Genomic DNA, 18370 nt, shown 5'->3' with positions numbered 1-18370 from the left:
ATCCCAGCACTTTGGGAGGCCGACATGGGCAGATCATGAGGTCAGGAGATCTAGACCATCTTGGCTAACACGGTGAAACCCTGTCTCTATGAAAAAAATACAAAAAAAATTAGCTGGACGTGGTGGCGGGCACCTGTAGTCCCAGCTACTCGGGAGGCTGAGGCAGGAGAATGGCGTGAACCCGGGAGGCAGAGCTTGCAGTAACCTGAGATCACGCCACTGTACTCCAGCCTGGGTGACAGAGCGAGACTCCATCTCAAAAAAAAAGAATGGAATGAAACTTTTGCATATTTTTTTTACATAATTTATATACAGTTGACCCTTGAACAACACAGGTTTGAACTGCCCAGGCCCACTTACTAAGATGTTCTTCCCCGCTCTACCATTCCTGAGACAGCAAAACCAATTCCTCCTCTTCTTCCTCCTTAGCCTATTTGACACGAAGACAATGATAATGAAAGTCTTTATGATGATCCATTTCCAGTTAATGTATAGAAAATCTATTTTTCTTTTGATATACTTAATAGTTTCTTTTCTCTAGCTTACTTTATTACAATACAGCATATAATACATATACAAAATATGTGTTGGCTGGTATCGGTAAGGCTTCTGGTCAACAGTAGGATATTAATAGTTATCTTTTGAGGGAGTCAAAAGTTGTATGTGATTTTCTACTGTGCAGGAGATTGGCACCCTAACTCCTGTGTTGTTCAAGGTTCAGCTGTATATGTAATATCTAAGAATACATTAAAGTATTTATAAAATATATTTTTAAAACATTTACATATATACATGTCTACATACACACGCATATATTTGTGCATATATACATGAGGCAGAGAATGAGAAAACTGTGCCCAAGAGAAGCCTAATGAGTAACTGGGTGAAAGGAGGAGCAGATGTGGAAAAAGAGAAACCTGGTGAAGAAGAAAAAGAAGTTGGTGAGTACAATTAATACTGGAGCTCACAGGTAGATTTTCTTAAATCTGATCTTTCAATAAAGATACTTTATTTCTCTAATAAATGAACTCTTTAAAACAAAATCTGAAAAGAAATATCTCTTATTTGACTCTTACACCTCTCACCTCCTAAAACTACTCTATCAAAAGTAAGATACTAAACATGGTAATCATATAATGATAGAACTGAAGGACCTTAAAAGTCATGCGAGCTGACTTTCGTCTTTTACATGAGAAACTAACAAGGGTACAAAGATATTAAAGAACATACATCCAAGCTCATTGATACCATTGCAGAAATGATGCTACCAGCATTTTCTGACCAGGTACCCCCAAATGGATCAGCATGACCACAGGGAGATGAAATAAAACGTGTACTCACCATGCCACTGTAGGAATGGCGCAGCAATATGGCATGTCCATAGAGGAGTGTTCGATGACCACCACCTTGAGCAGTCTTTAGAGAGAAGAGAAAAAAGGAGAACAAAAGAGAAAAACACAAAAGGGTAACTTAACCCGCAAGTCGATAAAATACTCTCTTGTTCTTAAAGGAACGTCAGTAGGAAAGAATGCATTAAGAACTCTTGCAGACAAGCAAAGTGCTGTTGAAATAATGTGTACATTGGAATAAAGTTCATGTAACCTCTATTATGGGGTCAGCATTTTATCTAGTTCTTGAATAATAAACTTGGTATCAGTAAATAATTATCATAATTTATAGTTATTTATTCATAATGTACTTAATTATAATCTGTTTCCCATTATATTACGGTTTCCATTGGGTGGGAACCATGGTACCTTCATCACCATTGTATGCCAGGTGCCTACCTGCACGCCGGACATACAAGAAGCACTAAATAAATGTTGATTCAGGCCAGGCATGGTGGCTTATGCCTGTAATCCCAGCACTTTGGGAGGCCGAGGCGGGCGGATCACCTGAGGTCAGGAGTTCGAGACCAACCCGGTCAACATGGCAAAACCCTGTCTCTATTAAAAATACAAAAATTAGCTGGGTGTGGTGGCACATGCCTGTAATCTCAGCTACTCGGGAGGCTGAGGCAGGAGAATTGCTTGAACCCGGGAGGCGGAGGTTGCAGTGAGCTGAGATTGTACCACTGCACTCCAGCCTGGGCAACAGAGCAAGACTCCATCTCAATAAATAAATAAACGTTGATTCAATGAATGAGTCTTCCTAAAACACAAAAATGATCATAACGCCTCCAGGCTTAAAAACTTCTCATTCCTCCCAACTGCTTACAGGAAAGAATCCAATCAATCCCTTTCCATGAAATAGAAGAGTGCTTCTTAAATTGGAGAGCTTGTAAAAACACAGATTCCTGGCCCTTACCACTGGGATTTTGATTCAGTAGGTTTGGGGTAGTTACAGAGAAGTTTCATTTCAGTAATTTTCCAGGTGATACTGATGCTGTTGGTCCAGAGACCACTTTGAGAAGTACAGAGAGACTTTGTCTCACTCATCTCTAGTCTCATCTTCAATCACCCTGTGTCCAAACATACTCACTTTCCCTTCCCTGAGTGTGCCATACTGCTTTCATGCTGCCCTATCTCGAAACACAACTTTCCCTCTCCCTCTAGTCTTCTCTGTCGTATAAAGCCTTTTTAATAAGAAAGCTTCCAATAGTGTTTTCCTCATAGTGTAACTGAAGGATTTTTCTTCTGTAACTTCCAAACTGTATAGAATAAATAGGTATTGATTTGATAATTTAATAAAGTTTTTATAAGAATGGAATGAAACTTTTACATATTTTATGTACATGTGACTTTTGAACAACACAGGTTTGAATTGCAGAGGCCCATTTATACTCAGACTTTTTCCCCCTCTACTTTTTAAAACTCAGATTCAAGACTACCTCCTCTATGAAGCCTCATCCAGTTTCCTCAAAGCTAGTCACTCTCCCCGTCCTCCTGCAGCCCTAGGTATACACCTGTACATTGACCTTACACTCTACCCAAGAACCCTCCTCCCCTTGATCAGACTGAAAACTCCTCAAGGACAATGACACTGTGCTGATTATCATTTCACCTCCAGCTTTGAGTGTGAGGTCAGGCCATGGTAAGTCCTCAGCAGAGGCGTCAAATGAAAAGCTGGATATGGGGAGGCCCACTTCAGGCTGAGTGAGGTGTATGTATACAGGGGTCATGGTATATAATCATAAGGTGCGTAAGAAGGAGGAAGCCACCATGGAATTTTCGGGTTGGGTTGCACAGGAAAACTTCACAGGAATTATAAAATTAGATCAGGGAAAGACCACGGAAAGCACAGAATATTATGACGAGAAATCTGTACTTCTTTTGGCAGGAAAAGGAGGTCTTTAAAAATTTTCAGAATAAGAGTGATGATACTGACCTGTGCCTTAAGAAGTACAGAAAGATGCTTCAATATCCAATATTATTATAACCTTTTTACTAAACATATATCACATTCTTGTTGTTCCATATAACTTCTTAAAATAACTTTATGTTTTGCTTGAAAAAACTCAGAAGTATTCTAAAAACAGATATTAAAAGGTATTAAAATAAGAAAAACTGCTGAAAAAAAATCCACTTTTTTTCGGACGCAGTGGCTCATGCCTGTAATCCCAGCACTTTCGGAAGCCAAGACGGGTGGATCACATGAGGTCAGGAGTTCAAGACCAGCCTGGTCAACATGGTGAAACTAAAATACAAAAGTACAAAAATTAGCTGGGCGTGGTGGCGGGCACCTGCAATCCCAGCTACTCTCAGGAGGCTGAGACAGGAGAACGGCTTGAACCCGGGAGGTAGAGGTTGCAGTGAGCTGAGGTCGCACCACTGCACTCCAGCCTGGGTGACAGAGCAAGATTCTGTTTCAAAAACAAAAACAAAAAAACAAAAACAACAAAAAACCACTTTTTTCACATAACTGAGAAGAAAAGGGAAAAATCTACTTTGAAAAACTATACTCCTGCCGGGTGCGGTGGCTCACGCCTGTAATCCCAGCACTTTGGGAGGCCGAGGCGGGCGGATCACGAGGTCAGGAGATCGAGATCATCCTGGCTAACATGGTGAAACCCCGTCTCTACTAAAAATACAAAAAATTAGCCAGGCGTGGTGGCGGCGCCTGTAGTCCCAGCTACTTGGGAGGCCGAGGCAGGAGAATCGTGTGAACCCAGGAGGTGGAGCTTGCAGTGAGCCCAGATTGCACCACTGCACTCCAGCCTGGGCGACAAAGCGAGACTCTGTCTCAAAAAAAAAAAAAAAAAAGAAGAAAGAAAGAAAAACTATACTCCTTCAGAGAATAAGGCTCTCTTTAGAGAGCACTTATTTTTTCTATAATGCATTTGATTTATTATGGCCAAGAATAATTTTATTTACTTGGTCTGGTTTGAATTACTTTGATAGAAGCTCACCTTTTCATACCAGATTGACGTTCCAAAGCTGCAAAATCCACAAGAACTTTAATAACACTTGACAGCCACGCTAGTCAAAACAAAATTTTTTTTAAAGTGAAGGACAAGGCCTTGAAGTTAACCAGAAAAGTGCTCCTTTACCGTAAAGCTTTGCCTACACATTTCATTTATTTATTTATTTATTTATTTATTTATTTATTTATTTATTTATATATTGTGTGTGTGTGTGTGTGTGTGACTAAAAAGGTTTACAGGTTTCATTTATATATATATATAATTTACATATATAGAGAGAGAGAGTATGCGTGTGTGCGTGTGTGACTAAAGAGGTTTACATACACATTAAAATTACTGGTTCTATATTTTGTTCTTTCTGGTTTGCTTTTTTTGCTTTTGGGCTCCGTGTTTTTTAAATACAGCCAACTGTATTTAAAAAAAGCATGAGGCAAAGTGCCTCATGCTTGTAATCCCAACTACCTAGGAGGCTGAGGAAGGAAGATCACTGGAGCCCAGGAGCTCCAGGTTGCAGTGAGCTATCCACTGTACTCCAGCCTGGGTGACAGAGCAAGACCCTGTCTCTTAAAAAATAAAATAGTGAATCACACAATGGTGTCACTGAAGGATTATAACAATCAATGAGAATCCTGGCCTCAGTTAAAATAAAGGTGCCTGAAAAGGCCAGTTTGACATTGTCAAGACATCCGTTTGACACGGACTGGCTTACTTGGGATGGTGTCTTCATGGAAAGTCTCCACAGGGAACAGATCAGGCTAGGACAGTCCTAATGCACCACTATTTAGCACCAACCAGCAGAAATAGGCTGCCACAACAAGAAAGCATCCATCTGGTTCTAAGAAGTTAATGCCTTTTCTGTACAAAACCCAAAGCAAAGCATGATTGAAAGGTGAAAGCGAGATAAAATTCAGCATGTTTTTCTGTTTAAGTGACTTAAATTACTGTAATTACATGCATATGCCTTCCCCTTAATCCAATTCTAACCTTTCCAGATCATCCATTGCAAGTGTGAAAATAACTATTGGCCTTCTGGCTTCAAAGTTAAAAGAACTGGGGGCCTAATTAAATTATTTTAGGCATACCACCTGCTTTTAACTAATTCTACATCATCTTTCTATTTGCACTGGTTTTTACACACATTTGTTCTCACAAGAGACCTTAAGATGTCTGTTCCAGGCAACCATTTCATTCACCCTTCCCAAGGGGAAGTCTATACAGTATGGTACAGTTGAATTAAGAATGAGATGATAAAATGAATACAGCAAATGCAGATTTAGCATGAAAAACTAAAGTTTCTCAAACCCATAATCATAAGCTAGTTATTAGTATTTGCAAAGAGAGGAAATATTCCGAATTTGCTGTTTTTAATATTTTTCCAATCCAAACTCTTGTTTCATGATATGTCTAATTTAGGGATTAATGTCCTCTCTTCAAAATGTGATCATAATATTTTCTACTGAAAAATAACAGCTAGAGTTATTGGAAATTCTGGAAGATGTTCCATGTCCTGGTTGATAAATGTCTTCAAAGAAATGCACTGTTCTGTCATCCCATCCAAAATGCCAAATTCTTACTGGTAGTGAACAGGTCCAGTTTAGGGTATCCCGCAATGCACCTGGTTCAGTTTTATTAAACATGATGGATTTAACCACAAAATTCAACAGACTGACAAGAACACGCATCCTTTGCTTCAAAGCCACCTTTTCCATCTATATGTGGGATTTTGATTTAATATTTCTCACAGTCTATTTCTTTCAAAATTATCACTTATTTTAAGGCTTTCTTAACTGAATATCAATTTTTCTACCTACTCATTGTTTCTTGGCTTTTAAGATTAAAAAAATTAAACCCCATAAATGTTATAGGAGAAATGTAGTGGGCATATGAAAATGAAACAAAAATTTTCTATTATATATCCTAAAATAACCATACTCTACTCTTCTTCCTGTCTGTCCCTTACATATTCCTTCGATGACACATCCACACGCTTTAGTCTTTTCTTTTTATTTGTCTACTTTTACAATATTTTCACTTTTCCAATCCAGTCGAGAAATGAAAAGGGGCTGGCTGAATTATTTTCACGTCTCCTGGAGTAAGTAGAAGTAGTTTCTTGGTGCCTCCCCTAATTTCCCAGTGGAAGAATTTCCCATTGTATTCATACAAAAGTGCATAAATGCAAAGTCAACATAATCCCCAGAGTGAACATTCTAAATGGAGAATTATTAAAATTGTTTTAATAAGAGAAATTCTTAATGTTAGCTAATTAAACATGTTACAATATGACCCAAAAATGTCAAATTTTGGTTTGACATTTTTGTTTGTTGAGCTATTAAATCTAAACATGTGATTTATCTAAATCTAAAAGCTCCAAAGGTTAATATTTAAACGTTTTAAAGCATGTGAAGAAAAGTTACATGGATTCAAAAGTAAAACAAAAGTGTGTAACCATACATAAAACATACAAAGTATCACATATATACAGCTGATATATAGTAATATATATATGTTACATATATAATACAGCTATACTAATACGCAGATATATATATATATAATCCATATATAGAAATATATCTGCTATATATACATAGCAGATGTATTACAATGTCTTACCTTCATCATGAATTTCTGTAGGGGCATAAGGAAAAGAGAGGAAACATTAAATAGACATGATCTCAAAGATTTCCTTAAAAATACCTCTTACTTATAAAGGCTCCATTATCCTAAATGGAGCTATTTAAACAATAAACATAAAAAAACACATTCACCGTGTTATCGCAACAAAACTTAGTATCAACTACATGCTAGAGAAAAGCTGTAGCGAGCAAAATTCTTTTAAAAAGTTTTTACAATAGTTTCTTCCTTTTTCTGTGAAAACATGCTGCTCTACTTTAATGAGTGATTCCATTTATAACCTACTTAAGCACCAAAAGCAATATCATCTTAAAAATTGATCATCTGAAAATGCTTTTTAAAAACCAACTTTCATCTTTTTCATAAAAATGCAGTGATAACAGCAAACAGCAACTCAACTCATTTTAATAAAAACAGTAGATTAAAACAGGTAAGGGAAATCGTAAACTAATATGCTGCAATGAGCGGCTCTCATTTCATGCAAAATAACAGTAAGCAATTTCTTAGACACTGAATATTATGAAAGGTGAATTTCAAAGAAAAATCACAAAAGCATTTCTATTTCTCTTAAAATGACACAGTCTCCTTTCATAAATTATATAATAGCTCTTTTTTTCTTCTGTAAAATATAACGTGTATTATGTGTGTGTGCATGCAAATCTACAAATAACTTCATTTTTCTTTAGACCTCTAAAGTTTCTTTGACTTCTTATTCCTAGGATAGTTACACAGATAAAAGAGGACGAAAAAGAAAACAATGATATATTTCCAAACTTAGGGCTGAATTTAGTCGTCAGGTTGATGTCTAAGTCCTATGGAGAAAAGATATCATAGAGACACTGGTTGTAAGAAAAACAGCAAGGAAATGTTTTCCAATATAGATATTTGTAAATATTACAATTTTTTGTAACTTATTTGCTAACTTACTGTAAGCACAAAATTACATTCTCCACACCCAAAGAGGCTGCTTTCTTCAATATTTATCTTTATGTGTTTCTTGTAAGTAAGGGATGGCTATACGGCCAATGATAGTCATGGATTCCAACAAGCTTTGTGTCTTAGATTTTTTTGGATGATTAATTTGCACAGAAACACAAAGGTGGAAATTTTAGTTCTTTAGGCTAAAACTGCAGGTGTCAGTAACTCAGTGTCCTAGGTTTAGATTAATCCAGAAATATGTTTCTTGTAACCTGAAACATATTTACATAGTAATATGTATATTATTAAAGGGAAATTCTATTGAGATTAATTTTTTCATTTTCAATATTACAATTTTAAGGAAAAACTGTAAAGAAGATTTCATTCTTGGCTTAGAAAATACAAGCTGTTTAGTTACATTTTTATAACTGATATTAATCACATATAATCATTAGGAAACTTACTTTCCATGTTAAACTGACCAATCACATGTGACTCACTAATGGGAGAGCTATCACTAAAGAATTAGGCAAAATCATTATTAAGCCCTAATTCAAAGAAATGCAAAAAGCTAACATTTTGGTACAGCACATGGTTTGTTAAGAGGTACTTTCTCCATGAGATTTTTTTTTTTTTAATTAAGCTAGGTTTGGGAGACTTTTCTTTAGAAAATGTTCTCAGCCTGATTTTGTCAGGTATCTAAGTTGAACTGCTTTAAAACTGTAGTAGGTATTGACAACAACAAAAAAAGAGTGGTCGGCCAAGTGACTGAGGTCTGCTGTTCCACATTGCTAAGTCGTGTCTGGCCGCAGGAAGAATAAGACACAGAGGAGAGCAAGCTGCATACACGATAAAATAGTATGACTACTGAAAAATAGCAAATGCTGAAATATCCTTCTGTAGACTGAGAAAGAAGAGCAGGTGTAATACACAAACATCATTTTCAAAAGATAATCAAGAACATGAAAGATTTGTGGTATTAGTGGCATTATAGACATTAACTTTCTGTACAAATCATTTCTTGTTCAAATTGGTTTAAGGGCTAGATATTACCAAAGTTATAGCATCAGGAGACATTCAAAGGGATCGTTTAAGGCAAAAGAAAAAAGCAAAACACATTAAAACAAAAACGATGAGTATATTAGTTTAATTCAATGTAAGCACTGCTTCTGTATGATAAAAGCAACAAACAGAAAAAGAATAACAACAAAAACTCTTTAAAATTGATATGATGGAAGTAGAAAAAAGAAACACATAAAGATAAATATCGAAGAAAGCAGCCTCTTTGGGTGTGGAGAATGTAGTTTTTGTGCTTACAGTAAGTTAGCAAATAAATTAACTATTTGATTTATTTCACTAATGAGAGGTTTAATAGACAAGAGCTAAAATTTCATTACACAAAATAGAGTAAGGGATGACTATATGGGCAATGATAGTCATGGATTCCAACCAGCTTTGTGTCTTAGATTTTTTTTTTTGGATGATTAATTTGCACAGAAACACAAAGGTGGAAATTTTAGTTCTTTAGGCTAAAACTGCAGGTGTCAGTAACTCAGTGTCCAAGTTTAGATTAATCCAGAATTGATAGGTCAGATGGAGCTCCAAATACAAGCAAAACCTGAGGGCACATGCTACATTAACATGGAAGCCAGGGAGAGAAATTGCTATTGCTACATTTTAACACATAGATGGCCCTGGGTGTCAAATGGATGACAAAAAGAAGCAGAATCATCTTTTGTCTATAAGCATAAGCTAAGGCACTTTCCTAGCAAATGCAAATGATTATGAATAGAAAAACAAATCAAATGGCAATACTTTACTCTGAAAATTGCTAACAAGTACTGGATATCAAGAGAATGCATATTTAATCTGTTCTTGGTGCAAAGAAGGAAACAATAATTCAGGTGATGGAGAAAAGCTCCTCTATCATAATGATGTCTTTCAGTTCAACCTTGATTTTTTAAAACTGGTATTTCAGTTTCACGAACTAAAAACTGATTTTTAAAAAGTCACACTTCTAAAAACCTACCTTAGAACTTTAAAGAGAAACTGTTATTGAAATGTCTCCTCAAAAATTATATAGAGAAGGATTTAGTGACAAAGCACCAAACATTTGGGGGCTTGCCATTAAAAAGGATTATCAAATGCAACAATTTCAGAATAGCCTCAGAGGTCATTCTAGCATGAAGTTTCCATTAAGGAGGCAAAATGCCCTACTCTGCACACAAAATATGCATCAAATTTAAGCCTTTTTGCCATCTTTTCCTCTCCACATATCAAGATGCTAGGATTCTCCATAATTCTCCAACTGGTAACCCCTCCTTTGTGAGGAAAGATCAGGTACATTTCATTATGTTGAGAAAACAAGGATATTTCACCATCAAAGACGAGGATTTCTAGGTAGCAATAATTAATTAATGATAGTCCCAACAATTTTTAGGAGAAAAAAAATTAACAATAACAATTCTGAGTTTCAAACATATATCAACATATACTATCTAATAGCATTTGAGATTGAAAAGCTTCAACTATTGCTCTTAAGATGAAAATACCTGGCTGGGTGCAGTGGCTCATGCCTGTAATCCCAGCACTTGGGGAGGCCAGGGCAGGAGTATCTGCTTGAGCCCAGGAGTTCAAGACCAGCTTGGGCACCATAGTAAGACACTGTCTCTACAAAAAATCAAAAAGTTAGCCAGGCATGGTGGCACATGCCTGTAGTCCCAGCTACTCAGGAGGCTGAGGTGGGAATATCACTTGAGTCACACTCCAGCCTGGGTGATAGAGCAAGACCCTGTCTTAAAAAATATCTATATAAATCCTATGGAAATGTTTCACTTTCTAGGATTCCCCTGCTAAAAATGTCCAAGATGCTCTGAAAAGACAGACATGTTGATTACAGGTACAGAAATCATCTGAAAGAGGCTTGTCTATCAGCCCATGAATGAGCAGTTACACACATAATAACACATTCCACTGAAATGCCCTTGTATCACTCCTATTAATGACCATCACTGGAATCTAGTTATGTGAGATGCAGATATGTTTAAAAAGAATTCATTCTGTTCTTTGGCAGATTTGCAGCAACAGTTTTTTTCAGCCTATCAACAGCTCTGTACAGACAGTAGTTAAATGGAATGTGTTTTCTTTCCAGTATAATAAATTTGACATATATATGTACATATAATTACGTAGTTCTTCTTCAGAAGGGTAAAGAAAAATAAATGATTCCGATAAGCTACTATAAGTTCTCACACTTCATCTCTGTGACACGTTTATAAAGCAAAGAGCTGCATAAATGCCTAAAACATGAAATAGAAGAGGTATCTAGGGCTTTCTTCATTTCCCAGCTTGCCTCGATAGAGAATTTCTCTAAATCAAAAGCAACACATTGATTTCTACAGAGGGCAAATGGATAATAATGTCCTGAAGACATATAAAGCTTTCCCTCTATTCAGATCATCACCTACACATAAAAAATTGCCCATATCAGAATACAGAAGACTCCGTATATTTTTAAAAACAATTTCAAACATGAATGCACCTTGACAGCATGAAAGCATTTTGCAGGTTCTCTCATAATAGCCATTGTGTGTTGAAATGCATTTTTAAGCAACTCTCTGGTTAGAAACATTTGACGTGATTATAGATTTTAACAATCACAACAGCATCATCATATTTTTTAAGAGAAACTACATGTATAAGACAGCACTCAGTCTATAGACAATGCTTCATAGACAATGATCTCACAGTCTGTTCCATCCTTTTGCTGTCTTCACCCCACTCATGACCTGAATCCTAGGCCTCCACACTGGAAACCATTGCTATAGGTTAGAAAAGGGCTAGGAGTGGAATAGATGGAAATGACCATTAGTTACTTTCTTATCCAGTACTCCGAAGTTTTATTCTCTTTTAAAGGGTAAAGAGCAGCATTTGATAACTCAGTGGGCTTATGATTAAACAGATGCACAGCTGCTCAAAGAGACAGTGATAAGGGAGAGAAGGAAGGAGATGAAGGCAGGAAGGGAATTAGGGAAAAGGGGATGGAGAGAGGGAGGGAGAAAAAGAGAAAGAAAGAGAAGGTGATTGATGGACCTTTGATGTAACTATCCAGAATAATATTATCAGGAGATTTATACAGAAGCCATTTTAATTTCCATATATATTCCAAAAGGCATGTAATACACCTAACCTACAGAACATTACAGCTTAGCTTAGCCTTAGTTTTGTCAGGCTCCCAAAGGTCTTAATCTGGCAGTGGTAAATGCACCCTGGACAAGCAAATATAACAGAAGTTAAAACTGCACATCTGTCCCAAAACAAAACAATGACCAGTCTCCGAAGGGGATTTACAAGAAGGTCCCTGACTTAAAATGGTTCTATTTGTGATTTTTCAACTGTACAATAGCATGAAAGTGATTTGCATTCAGCAGAAACTGTACTTTGAGTACCCATAAACCACTGTTTTTGACTTTCAGTATAGTAGTCAATAAATTACATGAGATATTCATCATTTTAATAAAATAGGCTTTGTGTTAGATGATGTCGTCCCACTGTAAGCTAATGTAAGTGTTCTGAGCATGTTTAAGGGAGGCTAAGCTAAGCTATAATGTTCTGTAGGTTAGGTGTATTACATGCATTTTACACTTATGATATTTTCAACTTCTGAAGGGCTTTGCAGGATATAACCTCGCCCCAACTGGAGGACCACCTGTACTATCATGTTCCAAAACATATTGTTATGCCATCTAAGCAGAGATGCCAAAGAGGGTGGCTGCAAATCCACTGGCTGCCTTTAGCTGACTGCCCGCCTCCAGTGTGTTATTAGAGGCCAGACAGCAAAGAGACGGTTTCCTGGAGAGAAGTGCAGGCGGACCTGGAATCCTGCCTGCCTCCCAAGCTTGCCCTCACTTCAAGCCTAGCAAGGGTGGCTTCGGGGATACCAGATGTCCCTGGGATCTGGGACACCGTAGACTGGTGTCTGACTGTGCCTGGAGACTGTGAGGCCAAAGGCTGGGTATAGCCCTATAGGGCTGCAATCGGGAAGTGACCACACTGCCAACAAGCAAATGGGGGTCATACTAGATAGATCCAGCTTGGGATTGTCTCAGAGGCCACCAAGAACTATCAGGAAGAGGAAGGAAGTGGAGACGCATTTGTCTGCAGCAAGAGCACCTCAAGTCAGAGATTTCTGGGGATGGAAGCTCCCCAAAAGACCAGTGCCAAGTACCCACAGAGAAAGTCAGCATTAGAAACCTGGCAAGCCCAGTGCATGACACTATGATCAAAGCAGATCTTTCCTGCCAAGCTTTCTCTTCTATCTCCTTCCCACAGCACCTGAGAGTGGCAGACTCTCTGGGTACCAAGTAGGGCGTGAGGAACCTGGCGGGACAAGCAAGAAACAGCTTCCCAGATATCCCTCCCTCCAGCTCTACCCCAGACAAGTTAATTGAATTAGCTTCGAGTTCGCCTATTATACAGGTTTGGGCATTTTAATTACTGAAATGAGATCTGTATGACTTGAAATGTCTGTGGGGTATTTCACTCTTGGAATATGAGAAAGGTCATGGGACCGGTTCTAATTTAAGCCAAGGGGCAGAGGAGTACCAGCCTCACAGAGCAGTCTCAATAGTCCTTGGTTAAGTGGGTAGAGGGTTGAATTATTTTCTGTTGGCCTTCAAGGTATATCTGTAACAGCAGAATTTCAAACTTCTAATGGCCAAAGCAAAAGATATGAACTGGACAGATCTTCAAAGAAAAAAAGAGCTCCAGTCTGAAATTTGCTGCAACATTTACACAGAATGCTCATCAGCGTTCTAAAACCCAGCAGAATCTCTTCATCATATGACTTCTAAATGAACATATATTTTGGCATCAATATGTTTAGCATTGGCATAATAGTCATAGTTAAGAAAAAAAGGAGTAAAGCAGATTCTACTCCTATAGACAAAGAGATTATGGCCAATGAAGAGGCTACATAAGATTATTAAGCCAGCCACTGGCAAACTAAGCCTCAAGGTTTTCAGCTCAGAAAATATCTCAGATAGTTCCTCAGAACTGGAAGGCAATCTCTGCTGTAATGATTTACAAATAAACTTAATACAAATAAAATAAATAAATTATTATAGGAATAAGAAAGAAAAAGAAATAACATAGGCAGATCAAGAGTAACCAAATCCACAGAGGAACGGAGGGGAAGACTTTTAGACAACGGTGAAAAGGTGATTTTATTCACTGGCAAATGCTATTTACAAAATAAGTAAAAGCAGCTTGAGTGGTTGGTCAATACCAATCCAGATACGGCACAGAAATAGCGTAACGGATGTGAAGGGATGCAAGGATGGGAAAAGACAGAGAGCCATGTTGTAGAATGCTGATATTAGGGAGGTGCAGGACACAGAGGTGTCCTGTGTGTTCTGAGAAGGAAGCAGGCTTCCCTCACCAAGACAAGAAAAATGTGAAGCTTGGATCAGTGTTTTCACTATAGCCAAAGAGAAGGGTAGGAAATTTCAAAAACAAATAGTTGGTCAAAAGTAGTAGTAGTTCAGTTATAAAGAGAGAGATGAAGACTTTAAATTATTCTCAGCAATATAACATAGAAGTCATAGTTTTCAAAGGTCATTAGAAGTGGTAAATTAAAAAACAAGTTTCCTTGTCTTTAAAGGGCTAAAAAAAAAATTTTTTTAAGACAAATGAACATGAAATTGTTGGAAAACACTACTGAAAGGGCACTGGGAAGATAGCAAAATTCTCAAAATGTTGGATCCTAGGACCAGAAAAATAATGAAGATAAAATAAAGCCATCAGTTAAGTCAATCTTAAAAGATCCTTCACATAAGTCACAGAGCAAATGAAAACAAAACATTTCAACACTGAAAAGCCTCACTGTTTTGTACTCTCGCGAAAAAGTGGAGTAGGAGTATCAGTCTTGAGGAGACTTGGATTTCCATTCAGAATCCTGGTGTGTTAAATATTGGAAGGTACCTTGGTGTATTTCCTCTCTCCTTTATTTTTTACTAACAGATAAGGAAACCAAAACAAGCAACATAACTTTTTGCACAACTTATGACAACGTGGGCTCTAAGAATTCGCCTCCAGAATCCTGTAACTGCCTTTTATATCGTCATTCACCTTCACTGCTTAAGATTATACAGGGCCTGGCACAGTGGCTCCTGTGTGTAATCCCAGCACTTTGCGAGGCTGAGGCAGAAGGATCACTTGAGTCCAGGAGTTCAAGACCAGCCTGGGCAACATAGTGAGACTCCATCTATACCCCCCCCAAAAAAAAGGTTCTATGACTATATATATAATTGTCGTCTTCTACAGTACACACAAAAATATAAGTACCAAGCAGTGGAATTTTGAGATTAAACAGTCAAGTTTGTTTGCAAAAGATACACAGGATGAATAATAAACACCTTTCTGTTGGCCAGAGCACATAATTACAAAACAAATTATATAAAAACTATATGGTTCTAGGGATGGAAAGTACTTTAATATGCCTCATTTCAGATGAAGCAAAACCAGAAACATAAGGTTCTCTTTAGAGACCTGTAGAACACGTGTTCATTACAACAAAGCAGTTAGTTTGAACACTAATAGTACAAGCCACCACTAGGAAGCAAAATAAAAGATTAGAGGCAATAGCAAGCATGCACTTTTAGATCACAATTTCTTTGCAAATACATGGAAACACATACCCATTTTTCCACATCAACTTGCTGTGGAAAGAAAAAGCCAAAATAAATAACAAACAAACAAATACCTAGCAATGTTTCAATTACTATCATTTAAATGAATTGATATCAATTTGGTCCTTGCACCACAATCTCTTTCCAATTCTAAAGCATAAAAAATTGTATTCAAGTTTTTAATTAACAACATTTAATCTCACCAAACAAAAAGAACTAAGTTAATTTAGCAATCAAAACTCTAAAAGACATTAGGCTGGAAATGCATCAGATACATGAAATAATGAAAATCCAATATATTTAAAAGCAAACATGAACATTTCTAATTCTCAAATGTAATAGGCCTTCTGATTTAAGAACTACGACTCTCCTCTAATTATAAAAACTGATTTAATTAAAAAGACCAATTTAGAGATATAGTGTCTAACTACAATTTCTCTCGTGACACTTAAAGTAAAATTTCTCTTACTCTAATCTTTCTAGCATTTCATACAATTTCATAATATAAAGGCATGCCTTAACAAATAGTTCTGAAGTTATACGGGAATCAAATTATTTTTAAAAATTGTATTTATAAATGAATCTTAGTCTCTTAATCATTGTGTGGCTCTTTAAAATTTAAGTGACTATAATCATACCCACATTGTAAATAGAACAAACAAAAAAGTCATTTGTCAACCAAGACTATCTTCTACAACACCCTAGGATTCCTTGCAAATAAATCAGAATAAAAAATTTCAACATTGAGGGACATACTCAGTCTCAAAGGTAAGTTTCCTTAACTCACCTCCCATCTATAGAATGTCCTGTGGGAACTGTGGTTTGCTTCACACCCTTCATGTATGAAAGTTTCTTTGTAATTTTTTTTTTTTTTCTTAGAAAACTCATTAATTAGGTAAGAAGCTAATGCTACTTAGGCAGAAATCTTGGGCTATTAGCTAGGAATCCCCAATGCCTTGGTAAACAAGCTTTTGGGAAGCAATGTGCATAAAAAGCATCATACAGAGTGATTCTTTTAAAAACGTTATAAAGTGATATTTTAAAAATCAACCTAAATATACAGGTAGAATTTTATGAAGCCCTAATGAAATTCAATAGTTTACTTTTAACACAGCATTTTGGCTTATTTTGTAATAAATATAAAAATTTAGTCTTCAGAAAAATCTGTTCTAAACTTACTTCCTCCTTTGCATTTTACAAACACACTGTTGTTATTTAAGAAAAACACTTGACTGAACAGAAAGGCCTGATTTTCACTATACATTTTTCAAGATATTTTGTTGTTATAGAAAGTTGAAGATTGCCTCTCAAACATTAACTTACTGGAGTGATGAATCCATTTCTTTAGATCCTGGGGCAAAGGGAAGCAAAAGAGGCATGCCCAGCATAGTGCAATTGTTTTGTGCACTTTTCTACCTCTAAAAGGGCAAATTTTTATATTTATTCTCTCCCCCCAAAAAATCTAAAAAACTTAAATGACTTCCTTTTCACATTTATCAGGAAAAGAGAATATGCCATATTTTTAGTGCTATCAATGATTATCAAAAACATTGTATTTTGCCATCATCAGGTTCACTTCTGCATGTCAGTCATTCACACATACATACACACACACACACCCCCACATACACACACTCCCATCAGTGCAAAGATAAAGTTATGGGATTTTTCCAGAAGTAAGAATTTATAATCAAGAGTCATAGTTACTAATGATAGTAACAGGAGTTCTTTAATGTTCTATATTACAAAAGACAGTTCTTCAAGGAGCAAGAATTAGGAGCAATAATGTAACAAACAGAATATCCAAATATCCAAAGAAAAGCTTAGCAACAGCATTGCTGGGAGTGAATTATCAGCTAGACACACAAGACAAGACAAATGGTCCGCAGGGTTAAAAGACTGACTAACATACAATAAAATTGTAATTATGCATAAGCAATGCAGAACGATTTCATGACACGTCTCTTGTTCTTGTTAACAAGAATCATTTAAATTCCTGCAAATGGTGAAAAGAATGATTCAAATGGAGCTAATCAAGAAAAGGAAATATAAAATCCACAGTAAACTTAACCAATTTTAGAATTTAAGCAGTTACAAATCCACAAAACATATAAGACAAAGGAACATTCTTTCCAATAACTTATCCAAGTATGTGGAATTTTAAAATATATATATGGATTTTATTAAAGAAAATGACTATTTTAATATCTGCAGGAAATTACATTAAATGTCCTATCATATTAACACTAATAAAAAGAGCAATTTCATTTCAAAATTGCAAAATAAAAACAAAATTCCCCTTAAAAGAAACAATAGTTATTTAAACACCAACTTGATTTTGCAGAGAGGACATAAGCATCTAATACAAAATAATTATTTTTAAATTATATCACTATATGAAAGGCAGATAATCCAAATGACATCTCTATTTTTGCATTCTTTTTTTTTTTTTTTTTTTTTTTCTTGAGACAGAGTCGCACTCTGTCACCCAGGCTGGAATGCAGTGGTGCGATCTTGGCTCACTGCAACCTCCACCTCCTGGGTTCAAGCGATTCTCCTGTCTCAGTTTCTTGGGTAGCTGGGATTACAGGTGCCCACCACCACACCTGTCTAAATTGTGTATTTTTAGTAGCAATGGGGTTTCACCATGTTGGCCAGGCTGATCTCGAACTCTTGACCTCAAGTGATCCATCCATCATGTGCACTCATATTTTAATTACAAATTTAGGGCACATAAACATGAGCTATCCCATAAACTTTTTTTAAA

At 36.5% G+C, this 18370-nt stretch overlaps 1 protein-coding gene across 6 annotated transcripts in view; it reads right to left on the bottom strand.

Moving 5' to 3' along the window:
- The window catches only part of RYR2 (ryanodine receptor 2), a 783951-nt gene that overhangs the window by 455598 nt on the left and 309983 nt on the right, over window positions 1-18370 (bottom strand). For 5 of the 6 annotated variants that reach the window (XM_073011860.1, XM_073011862.1, XM_007989906.3 and 2 more), the window contains exons 1-2: window positions 6977-17759; window positions 1342-1416 (exon numbers count right to left, since the gene is read on the bottom strand). In XM_073011860.1, the coding sequence (XP_072867961.1) occupies window positions 1342-1416; window positions 6977-7003 (102 nt within the window). In that variant the 5' untranslated portion in view covers window positions 7004-17759. Of the gene's footprint in view, window positions 1-1341; window positions 1417-6976; window positions 17760-18370 lie in introns of those variants that run through there. The other variant, XM_073011864.1, reaches the window with a different exon arrangement.

Source organism: Chlorocebus sabaeus, chromosome 25, assembly GCF_047675955.1.
Source record: "Chlorocebus sabaeus isolate Y175 chromosome 25, mChlSab1.0.hap1, whole genome shotgun sequence".
Taxonomy (NCBI): domain Eukaryota; kingdom Metazoa; phylum Chordata; class Mammalia; order Primates; family Cercopithecidae; genus Chlorocebus; species Chlorocebus sabaeus.
Note: the sequence above shows the minus strand (reverse complement) of the source record. Positions and strands in the feature narration are given on the sequence as shown.